A 16342-nucleotide genomic window follows, 5' to 3' on the forward strand; every position below is an offset into this window, starting at 1 on the left:
GATCGTTCCTCTTGTCTCGGGCGCACTAAAAGCGGCGAGATCTGGTCAGGCAGGAAGTAATCTGCTTAAACCGATGACATGCTGATGCTGTCGGTGGACCAGAACGACACGGAGGACTCGTCTACTTCTGTTCTAACTGAATCTGCGGAGGAAGCATTCTGGAGAACAGGAAACCAGTTAAAGCCATTTTCACGCAGATGTTGGTGAGAAACATTTTCTCACCAAGACTTCAGGGACATAAAAAGTTTGGGCCACAACTGACAATGTTTAAAACATGTTTGTAGTTGTTGACATGGTAGTTTACTTTAACAGAAAATCAGAGGGGACTTTCAGCCGGAGACAGGTTGTACCTTTCAGCAGCTTTTTTTTGTGCCTGAGCTAAACTTGAAATTCATTCATCCTCACATGTAGGATCGGGAGTTTATCTAATCCATCAAGCGCAACACAATCCAGTCAATTAAGACATGGTATTAGAAGGAGGAAAACATCAGAGCGGTTGGAGGCTACATTTATATCTGATGCATCACATCAGTTACCTTAACACACACTGCAACTAAGCTCGAATTTCAAACTAAATGTACTTCTGCTTTCAGAGAATAATTGTTCCTGAACAGCTGCCTAAATATGAGCTGCTGCTAAATGAGGAAAACCATCAGGTGGAAGTTAACTGATGCAGGTTTTCTGTGGCCGATGCAGATTATTTAGGGAGTTCATGTCTGATGTAAACTGCTGATATCACGTGGGGCTTTTTTGTGTATCCGACTAAAACAATGATGAAGAAAATGACACGCTTACCAGCCAAACCTAAACAAACAAACACTTTTCTGCTCGTTTTAATGGATCTCATTTGTGTGTTTAAATGTAAAAGTATTTGTCCAAAGTGCCTGGCTCCATCTGAGAGGAGATGAGTGTACACGTGCATTTTCTGGGTGCGTCAGCCCAGCTTTGAGAACATCTTTACATGTATTTTGAAAGTGTGATTTTGGTTGGACTCGTAACTTTTCTTCTTGTACTGTCATGTAAATGTGCCTACGGTTTGGTTTACTGGCTTTATAAAATGGTCAGCTGTTACTGAGCACCTCAAAAGGATAAATAAAGCAGTTTATCATCCCAACGCTCGAGCTAATCGTTCATACCACCCACCGTTTAACTGTTGGACAGCTCTGTGTAACAGGTGACCACGCCTTCCATTTAGTCTGTATGCACCATATATATGAAAATGTGAATGGTTTTTGCCATCTAAAGCACATTTACACTGCACAAACATTTTGAATCTTGTGGCCATGTGTACTAACAGTTCTAGTTCATGTTACTCATTCTCTATTTCATTTTAAAATCATGACACACTAATGAAAGAATTCCCCACATGGAATCAGTTACTTCTCCATTAGTTGGGATCCTTATGGGACTCACGTACTGCCCGATGGAGAAAAATTTCTCCACCCCTCGGAGCTTAATTTTTGTCCTTATTTTTGTGTATTTTGTATTACAATGTAATAACAGGTGAAAACAGTGAGCAAGTCGATGTTTAACGATAAAATTCAATAATAATCGAAATGTAGACAGGAACGTGTTTGTTTAAATGTAAACTTTTCCTAAATTCCTTTATTCTTATTTAAGAAAAAGCGCATTTCAGTACATATTCATGTACCTTCAGTCGAGTTCAGATCAGATAAAAATGTGAGCAGAAGCCACATTTTGAGTTTTGTGTGTGTGGAATATTCTCAGTTACATCTTCACACGACTTTACTGCAACACACAGATGTGAGTGTCTGAACCACACAAGATCATTTGACACCGAGTGCCCTGAAATACTAAAAAGCCTTATTTTGCTAAATAACGAGAAGAAGAAAAGCAGGTTTTTGGTGAACACGTCCATCTAGTATGGCAAAAGGGTCACTTATTTAATATGGACACACACCTCAGCAGGCATTTTGTCACAGCATGCAAATGTGGACAAAGCAGAAGGTGTGCGGGCGCATATTTTTTACTAAATGCAAGACCTCATTTTTAGGGCGTTTAAGACCTCGGAGGGTTTTTTTTTTTTTTTGTGTGTCTGTGTCTGTGTGTTTGTGAGTCTATGTGCTGCCTCCGGTAACTGACTTCACAGGGGGAGAGGCTACACACTGTCCACTGTTCTGTCCACACACACACCGTATAATCACGTTCCCTGTCGGGCCCTATAAATCTGTAAGGGCCCAATTAAAGATGGCCTTTAGCATGTCCACCCCTACCAGCACACACACGTGTTAAAAACAGGCACTCACACACACAAAAAAAAAACACATGGCACAGTTTGCTTTTTGTTGTTTGTATATTTGACAAAACATAATACAAAGTTAAAACAATTATAGAAATTGACTGCATATATAAAAACAGTGTAAAACCCAGAAAATATGCTTTCTGGCGTCTGTTTGGAACTCACACACGTGCAGCTTTGTGTGACTCAAACCTGGACTTTAAGGTGCTACGTGAATACAAAAAGCCACAATCTTAAAGATAATGAACCAGAAATCAAAGCTTTTGTACATCGAATGAGTTGACAGGCATGGAAAGCAGAAAAAAGTGCATGCAAAATTAAACTGAGGCGAGAATCTGGCAAAAATGTTCAACTTAAAGTTGTCCTTAAACTAATAAAAGTGGAAAAATACAGAAAACAATTTTTTATCAGTGGCATTCATTTACAGAAAGGCACACACAAATCTTTTTTAAACGTCGATCAATAAAAAATGACTTCCGTGCTGCGTAATAATGAACGGAGAAGACGCAGAGGGTTGAGTTGTGCTGCGACTGCTATGTAAATAGCTCATTAGTTCAGGTTAATAGCATCCCCATGCTCTTGGTTGTACGATTAAGAAAACAAGATCCAAGTGCTAAAATTTTATCCAGAAAGAGCCCGACGACATGTTAAATGTCAACCTGCAAAATTATGCAAGAGGCTGAAAGCGTTTAAGGCGGACAGAAATACCAGCGTACCCCGAGGATTTGATTTGGAATTTTTTTTCATGTTTCTGCAATGGTGACGGCGAGGAAACAAAGGAATAATTAGACCCGTGAGTTGCTCGCCGCACGTCTCGCGCACTCTCGCGCCCTCCGAATGTGAGACGCAGACCCATTCCCCCTCAAACTTGATGGTTGTTGAACTTATTTTTAGTGTCATTTGATAAGCTTCCCTGCTTGCACAGAGACATCCCACTGACCCAGCCACTGGTCATTGTCTATACCGCTTCCCGTCAAAGCCGGCACGCTTTGTCAGGTTTCGACTCGAATATCCATTTTGCATCTGAAGTACGGTATCCAAAGTGACTGGATCATTCGAGCCTTTTTCTTCAGCTGCTGCCCCCTTTCCTCCCCCACAGTGTTTCCGCTCACACTAACATCATTTGGGATTGGCGTCATGACAGCGCGCTTGAGAAGTCCACAATATATATAAATATATATTCAGTGCTTTTTGGGAAGAGGGAGTTGGGGTGGACGGAGGGGGGGATTTAATTTCTGGAAATGAACAATACTTATCCGTCCGTCGCATCCGTTGCTTTGGGTTTGCGTTTTGGGCATGTTGCACCGTCACGGCAGAGCAGTGTCCTCTTTTTTTCCTGTGAGTAATGCAATAATAGGTCATTCAAAGTCAAAAGGCATAAAAAACAGACAGCCAAGTCTTCACAGGCTGCTGCTTGCTGTTGCCTTTAATTATTCTAATTAAACTTCGATATTCTGGTGCGGAGGGAACTAGTGAGTTGTGACGCAGAGTGAGATCCCTCGGAGGGCGCTGGGGAGTACAGCTGTATCTATATCTTAAGTCTTAACTGATAGGCTTGTTTATCGGCTATGATGTGCTACGCCTTAGTGAGCAGAGAACAGACTGCACGGAAAACAGGGGCAAAAAACACCAAGCGCCATGTCAAGGTCTTGAAGGCATCAATCCCTCAAACATAGTTGGAGATCGTCGTGGTCAGGAGGCTGTCCTGCGGTCGGATAACGCTCTATTAATTTCCTTGTCCCAAGTGCATAATGAAAGGAAGGTGTCTCAAAAAAAAAGAAAAAACCAAACTAAAGGGCAAAGTCGTGGTTCCTTCCAATACCTTGGGGCATCCTGTCTACAATTTGTCATGCGTGTACACTTCTCAGTGATAAAATGACAGGAGAAGCTAGTCAAAGGGCAGCCGCCAGGCATCCAGCGCTGCTGAAGTTGGAGAGGAGTCGTGATGAGACGTTGCCAAAAGGCAATGGACTTCTGCACTTGCGAGGCCCACTGGGATTATTCCGACTTCTACGCCAAAAGCAAACAGCCCCCTTTTCCCATTTTTTTTTTTTTTTCCCTTTCAAAGATAGCTTCCGTCTGTGTCCATGAAATTAGGTTTTTCACAGAAGGCACAATATGGTCAGAATATGTTAAGCCTTTGGTGCGCATGAGAAGCTAACCGATTCTGAGCGCTGTGTTCTGGGGCGCCAAGCTCCCGTGTTTTTTACAAAACAAACAAACAAAAAAAAATTGGCAGTAAATAACTTAATAGTTGAACATTAGAAGAATAACATTACTCTCTGTAAGCTTTATAAGGTCACAGGATGGAGAACAAGAGGAGAAACTTTGTGCACAAAGTGGAAAGCCAAGTGAACAGATAGTGGTTTTAGCTGCAGGATTACGCTTCTTAAAAAAAAGACCTGAAGTTCCTCTCTCGTCCACAGCGATCAGCTCACATTCGTTTTCTTTCAGTCCTTCTTCTCCTTTACTGATGCTGCACACGGTTGAAATTAATACACCGGCCCTGAAAATGAGACAAACACACACAGAGAGAGCCTTTAGACTAAAGCAGCACTTAATTTTGAACTGGTTTTATTATCCTAATAAAGCTTGATAAATAATGATAAAAACATTTTAGTGAGATTACTCTTTTGCATGATTTCATATTTAGCTATTTAATAATAAAATAAAAAATATATTTTTAATAAAAAATAGGAAGAAGTAGATCAATTCTAAAGAGAGAAAAAAAAGACACAAACACACACACACACATATATAAATATATATATTAACATTTTAAAAAGAGGAAACCAAGAAAACAGCATAACTAATCGATAACTAATCGAGTTAACATGAACGTATTTAAACTTTTTATTGGAAAAAGAAACAATTCCACTAAAATTCTTCAGAGTCAAATTATTTGTCAATCACTCTGTTCAGCTTGCAGCAGCACCTCTGATCCTTCACTTCATTTCTGAAAATATCACCTCTCAGATAAAACACAAGAGCTCTTGGTTAAATATTCAACTTTCCCAGCTTGTGCTGTGTGTGTGTGTGTGTGTGTGTGTGTGTGTGTGAGCCTGTCTTAGCAGCAGCAGCAGCCTGTCCACAAACAGTAGGCCGACTGGCACCAAGAGGGAGCTCTCGCACAGCGAATCCTCAGCAGCCCGTCGGCCTCCAACACACCCACAAACACACAACCTCCTCTTTCAGTGTCCCGCTCTGCTCACTGTGACCTGCTTCACCATCAAGAAGGTGCTTTATTCAACTTCCTATCTATATCCATGGATACCAGTGTCCTTTGTCTTATTGTGAAATTTTAAGAGCAGTAAGCAGCTAATGTATCAAATCTGAGGACTGGACCTGCTCAAGTGCAACAGAGAGGACATTTAAAGGGCGAATTCCCACAAATCACCACGCTAAACTTCCCACATGTTTCACTTCCATCATGTATATCCATGTTGATCTATCAGACAGAACATCTTTTTCACAGTTTAACAGTGTTTCCTTGCACTTCTGATGTAACAAACACAGTCTGGAATGGGTGCAAAGCCCCACAACATAAACTGTCTTAAAGTTATGTCTCTGTACAAACCTCTCCGTGTGTGAGCCTCATCTGCCAGCTGATAAGACTGAACGCAAGAAGGTCAAACAGGCACATCTCTGCTGGAAACCTAATTCCATCAAGTGCCTGAGTGCTTAACTTTAGCTGGAGAAAAAACTTTATTTAAATTCAGGCCTTACCCCTCAAGTTTGTGTGTTTAAACAAGTCAAAGAGCTTGCTCAGGAATCTCAATGCTTACGTTTCCTCTCCCGAGAATGGGGGAATTTTCTGGCCCTATATTATTCAGGCACAGGATGTCTTATCTGACGAGTATATTTCAAACTATGACATAATAAGGTTCTTTAGGAGACAAAGAGTCAAGTGGCATTAGCCCTTTCTGAAATTCAAAATCTAAAACCAGCTCAGGTTCGGTTCTTTGTAAGAACAGGTTTTTATTTAATATCGGCAGAGAAAACACTGAAAAAGCTGATTTGTCAAATAAATTCAACAACTGTTGGTTGACAAAAATCTATGTGATAAGCAGCTCATGCTGATGTGGAAAAGAAAAAAAAAAGATTTCGATTCTAATGGTGGTTTCAGATCTTCAGGTCACTAAAAAGGTGGAGCAGGCCACAGACTTGATTTGAAAACACTTGCACTGCACACCTGCTTCATTCACTCTCTGAAGACAAAAGCACATTCTTGCACACACAGTTCAGGGGAAGACGTTTCCCACTGAGGTATTATGGACAAGAATGACCAGTATGTTGGCGCCTGAGCTGCCGGCTGAATGTGGAAGTCAACACAGCCAGCTCCTCTGGTGCAGGAGCTCATACAGTATCTGCTCTACAGTCTGGCTCGGGAGCAGAATTGTGCATGGACCGACTGTGACGAGGGCTTTAGACAAGCTGGAGAATCTTCCATTTCCCATTATTTGGCAAGGCTGGTGGGTGTTTGGTGGAGGGGAGGGTGCTCCGCTCCATCTCTGCATGGTAAGCCCCTCGACGTGTACCCTCTGCAACTAATCTCACACAGTCAACAAATAAGGCACATCAGATGCTGTTTTGGCTGCGGCCATCAGAGCGGCTAAGTTCAGTGGATTTTACGGGTTTTATGAAGGCGGGGGCTCCGGGAGGGAAGAAGTGCTCTCTGTGGTGGCAGTATGGCAGGCGAAGCAGGGGTATCTGGTGTGAGGGCGAAGCAGGTGCAGCACAATACGGTCAAAACCATTCCAGCTCCCCTGTTCCCGGATGAATGGGGCCTGACTTGGCAGGGAGCGCCGCCTTGTAACTGGGCCATGTTGGAGAGACGGAGCCCCACCTGTGCCACCCGGAGCGGCGGAACAATAGTCTGAATATGTCAACATGGCACGCCGGCGAAAACTCATCAGACGGACGGGAGCATTTCTGCAGGCAGACGGGTGGATGAGTCAGGTGGAGAGATGGAGAGGTTGAGCGACAAGAGGAGGGAAAGGGGGGGGGGGTCAGAGGAAGGCATCACCTCCAAATGAAGACTGTGATTAATAAGGTTCATTATAAACACTCCACTGGCTTCCTGCTGAAGTAAATGGAAATATATGAACGCTGATATCAAATTAAACTGATTAGAACGGCATCCATGATGTCTAACATGGCGCCGGAAGCAGATAAGTGTCCAACGGAGGTAGAAATAGTAATAACCTTTGCAACAAATAATTCTTGGGACTTTAATTTTTAATAGATTACTTCCTTAGATTACAAACTATTCATTGTAGTGTCAAAAACACAGCTTAAAAATGACAAAATGAAAAAAAAAAAGGACGCTGCTGTAACTTTAGATGATGAGTTATTAAAGATGTCCATTCATTTTCTCATTAATTCTTTGCTTATACTTTAAAAGTTAAAGTTCATTTACTCCCAGTTTTACTTTAAGTAGTGATATTGGTCTCAGAAGCTGAAACTTCTTGAGTAGCTTCTGCCGCCTACACTGAGGTCAGGTTTGCAGGCTCTCGCAGCGTGCTGAGACAGGAGCTGCCGAGGTCCACGTGTCTGCCGTCCTCAGACGTGTTTGTCACTTGGACGGTTGGCTTGGAACTTGAGGGAGAGATCCAGAAGTGAATTATGTGCATGTGTGATTTTGATTCTCTCGCAGTATTCACACCCTGAGCGGCTCGAGTTCCCCGGAGCTGCTGCTCCCTGAACATCTCTGTGGAAAGGGACTGTGAGCTTCAGGGACATGACAGTGGTGACTAAAAGAAGCTTTTTCTATCGTATTTTACAGGATCTCAAACACAGAGGGGTACAGCTTGGGAAGTTCCTGGGGAGAGGATGGTGGATTTACTGAGGAATGTCTTTGCCTCGATTCATACAAACATAACGTTTGTGAAATCAAACTACTTCTGCTGCATCCGTTAGCTTGCTTGTTGTTGTGCTAAATAACCAAAACTGCTATTAATACCAATACAAACAACCCATCATGCTCTGCTCTGCCTTGATATACTGGCATGGATAGTCGTGATATTAAGAGAAATAAAATCAGAATTGAATGTCGGTTCCTCCAACTTTCCGAGTCTGAAATCCAACACCGGATTCCAGCTGATTTTCCTACATACTGGGAACCTGGAAATTCTGACTTCCGAGTTGATGCTGATCTTTATTATTATAAGTGGTGGGTAAACTCCTGGATGTGTGGCTCCACGCCTCATAACACACTGCTCAGAGCAATGCCCACAGTTCCACATCCTTGTATTTACAGTGAATCTGCCAATTTTCCATTTCCTGACCTCACGCCAGGACTGGGGAAAAGATGACTCGAGTCAATAAAGGTTTGCGCAAACTTTTTGAAACGATATGACACAACCTTTACAGTGTGTACACTTCCAAAAACAGCTGCCCGGTTTCAACCGTGTGCATCTGCATACAGTCACTCAGGCATCCAGGAAACTATTTACAGTGAACAGTCCCCGTTACTGACAAACCTTGAAGCACCAGAGAAGCTTTGAGCGAGCCAATGACTTCATTCTTCATTTTGTTTCTGAGTCTTTGTGTGAAAAAAAATCTAATCTGATCATCTTCAAACTATCAATTTCCTTTAAAATCAGACAATACACTCACCGACCGACCAATCGACATAATGACCCACAAGTTACACCCCTCAGTGATTTAATGTGCACATTTCCCCTCCTTTTATTCACCAAATCAGTGATTGAATTTGCATCTCCGACTCGTGCTTATTAACTCAGAAGAAGTTTGCGATGAGTCCTCCAGAGTTTTGGGAGAGAAAACTCCAGGAAATAATCACAGATGATGGTGTATTAGCTCTTTTCCGAATGTTTGTATTGGCTTTGTGCATTAATTGATTGTAAAGTTTGTCACATTTACAATATGAAAAACAAACAAAAAAAAGTCACATGAAAGAAGACTCCATTTAGGTTTCCGGAGTGAATCTCCCATCTGGACTATAGTGTGAAAACACTTGCAAGCATGAGAGTTGTAATCCAGTTGCAAGATGCTTATTTTGCAGTGATAAGCTACGGGCTTTGAAAGACTTTATTACCAGAGCAGAGACGCTTTTTTTTTCTCCACATTGGAGCTTTGCAGCCCATACAGTAGCTTAGTTAATCTAGGGTTTACTTAATCCAACAACAACAGGGCAACTGCAAAACTCATCACTCATTATTCCAACACTTGTTTGTTGTTTTGACAAAATGTTATCGAGCTGAATAGCAATACTGAATAATGCTCCACTTTCTGTTCCATTAACCGTGGTGCATTGGGTTGTTCCGTTTCTACCTGAACAGGCACAGAAATAAAACCTTCCACAACAGACCTACTTGATGTGGTATCCATTTCAGGCACATTGCAAATACTGCATGCAGGTTGTTGCTTTCACGGGGTGTGCGTGTGTGAATGAAGCCGTGACCAACATTAACGGCTCAGTTAATGTTACACATCTGATGTCTGAAAAGAGGCTGAAGAAGCACGACTGCATCACCTGAACGCAGGAAGCTGCTTGCAGGACAAATCCAGAAGCTCTCTCAGTGTTTTTAGGCATTTGGATACATTCAAACTAATAACTGGAGGACTTTCCAAACTAAAAGTAATCTGTTTAAGTTTTCAACGACAAAACGTAAATTGCACATCTTCGAATCTTGAGTTATGTTTTAGAGTAACTTGATACAAATCAGTTTGTATGAAATTGCACAGTGAGGAAAAATAAGCTTTTTTTGCTCCCAAAGCTTATAATTCAACTGACCTGTTCAGGATCAGAGCAGGCCGGAGCCGATCCCAGAGGTAAGAAGTGGGTAAGAGAATGTATTTACCCACCAAAAGTATGAGGAATCCTGCAGTCTGATTGGAAGCAGAAGACTTTGACAAGTTAAAAAAACAACAACTCCACACAGTGTCATCCTCTCCTTCGAGTCCCTGCCTGTCAGGCCTCAGCCACCAGACATGTGTTCTGTTTTACTCAGTGTCCTAAGCCACATATTGAACACATTAAAAGTTCAAGTTGGAGTTAGAAGCACAGCTGCACGGGTACAGAGGAGAGAGCCAGAGTGTGAGCAATCGTCCCTCCACGAGGCTTCTGGCCCTCTTCTCACAGCCCCTCGTCCCCACACACGTGCTGCCCACACAGCGCTGCCATCTGGCCTGCTGGGAAATCAGAGCCACCTGAGACTCGGCCAAATACATGATGCTCGCTGACAACTCGGGCATTTCTACGGATTGTAAAGAGATGAATAAAGATTATACAAGCGCATAAGGTACGTTTGAGGAGAAAAAAAAAAGCTACTCTCTTCACTACTGTGAAGTTTAGCAAGAAAATGCTGGAACGCAAGACATGCTTTTTTCCCCCCATATCGAAACCAGAGACAACTTTCCATCTGTATATATCACACCCGTATACTGTGAATCTGTGCACTTCTTCAACAGCTATCACTTCTCTGGTTTCAGTGTATCTGGAGCCTGGTTGAAGGAATTTACTGCCACTTTGCCACGAGTACATCAGTGAGATCCAACACTGCTCACCGTTTCTGCTTCATCTCATTCCAAAAGGTGCCGGATGAGGTTCGAGGTCCGTGCAGACCAGTGAACCTCTTTTATAACGAGCAGAAAAAATACTCTTTGGATGATGCTCAAGTCTTCTATTAAGTGTTGTCGTATAAGAATGTTTTTTCTTCATTTGGATTCAGGAGCCCACCTCAGATCATTGAACCTTGAACCTCAAACGTGAGATACAAATTTAATGGCTTCATCAGACTGTTAAAGCGATAGTATTCAGTCATATTGACAACAGTGTAGGGATGGGAATCGAGAACCGATTCTTGTTGAGAACCGGTTCCCAGTGTTTCAATTCCTTGGAATCGTTTGGCGATTTTGCAAACGATTCCCTTATCGATTCCAGTGGGCGCGAATGACGTCACCACGCAACGTTGCGTAGCGAGTCCAGCTCAGCCAGCAGGCAACAGTAAACATGGCGCCCAAGCGGTAAAAACGCTCGAAAGTTTGATTACACATCCCTAAAAAAGACGACAACAGGGCAAATTGCAAAGTGAATATTTCACCAAAGGGAGGAAATACTACCAACATACAATAACTATGAATGAATGTTGCGTTTTCGATCTGCTCCGGATTAACGTTGGTGAATATGAACCCAGCAACGTTAGCAACGTTAGCATGTCCTCGGCTAACACTGTGGGTAACTAACTAACTAACTAACTAACTAACACTTAGTAAGGGTTAAGGTTAAATGAATGCCTTCTCAGGCATTACATTTAGATGAAATCATGAGAGACAGAGCCTGACTGGCTCAGAGCCAGAGGCTGGTGGTACTACCCCCAGTTCACGTCTACCTCCAGCTTCTCCTTTCACCAGAGCAGGGAAGAGTTAAATTACCCAGGCCAGGATAGATGAATGTGGACCTCACTGTTGTTGGGTTTGTAAGGTCATGACTCGTGTTACTTCTTAACTAAACAAAGTTGATGCTAATCGAGCGGTTTGTTGTCCTTTTTCTCCAAATGAGAATCGATAAGGGAACCGATAAAGAACCGAATCGTTAAGCAGAATCGAAAATGGAATTGGAATCGTAAAAATCTTATCAATTCCCATCCCTACAACAGTGTCAGAAAGCTGCTGTACATTTGTCTTTCAAACAAGACGATACATCAACTTTGGGCACAGAGTGTTCCTAGAGCAACATGCCCCACGCCCATACCAGCTGATAATAACTGCTTGTGTGAAAAATATCACTTTTCGACATGTTTCAGCTTGTTGAACAAGAACTCTGTGTGCATTGTGTCTGTGTCGTGTATCAGACGGAGAGGAAAAGATGTAGCTGCAGAGAGATGTTTCCATTCATTTGGGCCCCGTGCTGTGAGTAAACAGGCTCTCAACCCGATGATGGTAAGTAAAGCCATTAAATAATGGCGCGGGACAGGTTGGACAGTGGCTGTTATTTTCATTTTTTAACAGCACAGTCTGTTGAATTTCTCTGAAAAGCAGATTGCAGATTAAATTAACTATAATGTGAGTGTCTGATAGTCCATCTGCAGCAGTTCAAATGCAGGTGCCGTCAGATGAATGGAAAAAGGTGCTTCGTGATATCTTAAATTTAGCCTCATTCCACAAGAGCTCAAAATCTGTGACTCCAGAACCCCAGCAAGAATAATGATGAAATCCTTAATATGTTTCCTAATGACAGTTCAAGACAATCAGTCATCCTTTGGTCTGAACTGTGAAATAACTCCTCATTTTCTAGCAGAGACTTATCCTGAATATTGAATGTCAACACATCAGATCTACCTCCTTACAGGCAGAAAATTCTGCCTGAATGTCTTTATTCACATTCCTCACACTCTAAGCACTTACAGGACTGAGCTTCTAACTCCGTTCCTGCCAAAACAAACAGGAAAATGTTGGACTCTCTGCTAGCACTCATCTTCTAGTGACCTGATTCAGTGTCACAAAAATCTGTTTCAGTATTTCTTACATCTACAGCTCCACTGGCTCAGCTACTATTCGAAGGAGACTTCAAAACTGTGCAATTCAGGAGCAGGTTCAGTGGTTTTAATGCAGCAAAAAGAACAAACATTGGGAGTTAATTTGCAGCAACAACTTCAAAAAGTTGTTTTTGACCACATCAAGTCTTCTCTTCACACACCACAAGTGTTTGACCGCAGAGAAACAAAAGTGTAGGTTTAAAATCAAATGAATCAAAGGATTTCAGCAGCTCAACACGGTGAGAACTAATTTGTCGTAGTTTTCGTATTAAAATGCTCCAAATGTTTTCAGTGGGTTGAAAAACCTGTGCAGCCGGCAGGTCAGTTTAGCAGATGAAGTCTTTTACGATGAAGTCATGCAGTTGCAACACACTCAGAATGTAGGTTTGTTATGCTGAATTAAGCAAGACCGTGTCTGTTATTTCACAGAGATAGAATCTATTTTTAATGACCACAGAACAAGTTCCACTTCAACTTGGCCCATGTTGAACAATCCCAGTCCCAGAAAGGGCTAAAGCTTTTTTTGGATGTAATTTCTGTGCATTGACAGAGCAGATAGAGCAGTGCTGCCTGAGGGCCTCAAAACTGCCATTCAGTTTAGCTTTCCTGCTTTGTCTTGTGCATACAGAGATCTCTTCTGATTCTCTGCATATTTGAACATTTCTTCCATTTCTGAATGTTTAAACTACTTGTCTTTCAGTCACAGAACACATCCCCATATAAGAGGCAGCTCTTTTCATTAAAAGCCTCGTCACTGAGGTGCTGCTACTTAATCAGGTATACTAGGTGCTCGTTAGCTTGTTTTTAGCCTTTCTATTTTTTTGCAGCTCCTGTCTTAACTTTGATGAAACAGACTGTTGCAATCAAACTTAAAGACTTTTTTAAAACAACATTAGTCCATTTTGGCCTTTGATATGCTGTTTCTAAACGGTTTGGAAATCATTGCAGTCTGTCTTTATTAACAGCCTTACAGTTTAGAATCATGGCTCTATCACCCAGGTTTACTCTCAGTTTCCTCCTGAAAGCTGAAGTTCAGACACACCAATTCTTCACGGTTGTACTTGTATTGTTTGAATGAACTACAGGCAATCTGAAAATACTGAAGAAACTGGTCTGAATGTGAGGGCTGTGAGTGACACCCATTGTTATTAACCAGGAACTCAGGCTGAACTTTATCATGATGAGCATGAAGGGTTGGTCAGCAAGTTCTACTGTGTTTCCCGTTCACTAATGCAATTTGTCATTATGTACAATAATACCAGCGACATGTCTGAAATGTAAACCCTAAAACAGCTTTTGCTTGAGTATCCGTGTTGTTTCAGGGTAATATGGCAGCTATAGCTTTAAAATGGAAGCAGAAGGACTGTAGGTGCAGCTGTTTCCTGCCTGGGCCTCCTGCTTGCTTCCACCCCCTCCCACCCTCTCTGGTTTTGTCAGAGTAAGTGCACATCATTGGCAGCTAAAAGCTCTGGGCACGGTCCCTCTGGTTGTTCCAGAGAAATGCCAATCGTTTTGGCGTCAACGGGGCCCTCACAGACGGCGCATGAAGGCACAGATGGCACTAATGGACGAGCAGAATCCAACCGAGGGACCGGGACAGAGCCACACCGGAGCGCCGTCCAAATAACTGTAGTGTGAATGTACTGTATGGCCAACGCGCCACTCTGCTCTTGTGGGGCCAGTGCCACGGCAATGCGGCATAAAGTATTTAAAATGATAAAATAATCATAGGAGAGGGAGACCGTGGGAGGATCAGCGTGGAGCAGCGCCAGCAGGTTCAGACAGAGGAGAGATTGTTCTTTGCTTATATGTGTTGAAGTGATTTAGACAGGCCTCCGTTCCAAGCCAACCCACTCCACTCAAACAACTGGGTTTACAGCTAATGGACTGACTGAAGCACCGCCTGTCAAGGAAGAGCCAGTTTATAGACTGCACCTTCCCCTGCTCCTCTGAGTGAGCCAGCAGATAGCCCGTTTTACGAGCTGTGAAGCGACTTTCATTTAGACCAATAACGTTCCCTCCATTTCCATCAGATGCCCACATGCTGCTGCTCTTAACATTTGTTGCATCATGCATTCCCAAAAACACTCTTCCAAGCAAGTACTGCTAAACTTCAGAACGCTGCAGCCCGAGTTTTAACCAGAACAAAGAGATCAGATCACATCACCCCGGTTCTCAGGTCTTTATATCGGCTCCCGGTCAGATACAGAATAGATTTTAAAGTTCTGCTACTCGTCTACAAATCACGGAATGGTTTAGGTCCAGAATACATGAATGACATGCTGGTAGAGTATAAACCCAGTAGAGCTCTGAGATCTGCAGACTCAGGTCAGATAGTGGAGCCCAGAGTTCAAACCGTACCCGGTGAAGCAGCTTTTAGTTGTTATGCTGCACACAACTGGAACAAACTACCAGCAGAACTAAAATCAGCCCCAACTGTGAGCACTTTTAAATCCAGGTTAAAAACATTTCTCTTTCCGTATGCTTATGGTTGAGTTTATATTTTTCTTTTTCCCCTCTTCTTTCATTGCTTTTAACTGTGTTTTCTCTTTAAATTGCTTGTTTTTATGCTGCTTTATGCTGTTCTTTTAAAGCAATACTATGTAACATTTCTACCTTGAAATAACAGCTTGAAAAAAATTGTGCGGCTAGAATGAGTTTTAGTATTACGATTGGCCTTTCTCCTATGACCTTCGGGGGTCTGAGTTGGAATAACTGCGCTATGTAGCTTTGCTGGACCGGCCCGGGAGCTGAGTGGAAGTACTTCGACTTGCTTTCTGGCACACCTACCGCAAATACAAATAGACCCCTCTCACGCTCCCAGGTATAAGGCTAAGCTAGCGCAACATTGTCAGCACGATCATCATGGCAGAGGCACCGAAGAAACAGAAGAAGACGTTGACTGATGAAGCAAGGAAGAGAAAGAGATTTACGACAGTGTCTTAACCGTACATTACCTCCAAGCCTGTAGGGGGAGCTCCATAATGGGCTTTTTGAGAAGTTACATAGTATTGCTTTTAATGCCTTGTCTTTATATAAAGCACATTGAGTTGCCTGTGGTATGAAATGCGATATATAAATAAAGATGCCTTGCCTTGCCTTGCCTAAACACATGCTTGTAGGAGAACACCAAGAGGTGTCTGGAAACCTGTATGGAGAGCCATATTCTTTTATCAATAAAGGTTTAAACACCATGTTACTTCGTGATTCTTCCTATTTAAATCTTCTGTGCGGCCTCTAAAATGTAAGCTGCATTGGAACCAGAGAATATAAGCTTTTAGGTGGAGGACAGATTGGAACAGTATGACATTGTAAAACTACCGACACAGCTTATTTAGATACAAAATTTATCAGATACGAGCTGGCAATCGCAGATATAGTAGTGTGTCAGCGGAGTAAGTCATAATAAACCTGCCTCGGCCATAGAAAAAAGATGGGACATTAAGCTCTGATAAAAACACACGCAAACTGCAGCAGCACCCAAATCCTACAAAAATAGGAAAAAAAGGGAAAAGGAAGGCCAGCTCAGCAGAGGACACACAGCTGTTCAGTGTCCCAAAAGCTCAGACAGCATGTGCAA

At 42.5% G+C, this 16342-nt stretch overlaps 1 protein-coding gene across 1 annotated transcript in view; it reads right to left on the minus strand.

The window, feature by feature from the left end:
* Nucleotides 1–2295: 2295 nt before the first annotated feature.
* antxr2a (ANTXR cell adhesion molecule 2a) overlaps nt 2296–16342 on the minus strand; it is an 82897-nt gene continuing 68850 nt past the window's right edge. Inside the window, exon 17 of the mRNA XM_075467243.1 lies at nt 2296–4766. Coding sequence (XP_075323358.1) covers nt 4728–4766 — 39 coding nt within the window. The 3' untranslated portion in view covers nt 2296–4727. The remainder of the gene's footprint in view (nt 4767–16342) is intronic.

Source organism: Odontesthes bonariensis, chromosome 6 (assembly GCF_027942865.1).
Source record: "Odontesthes bonariensis isolate fOdoBon6 chromosome 6, fOdoBon6.hap1, whole genome shotgun sequence".
Lineage (NCBI taxonomy): Eukaryota > Metazoa > Chordata > Actinopteri > Atheriniformes > Atherinopsidae > Odontesthes > Odontesthes bonariensis.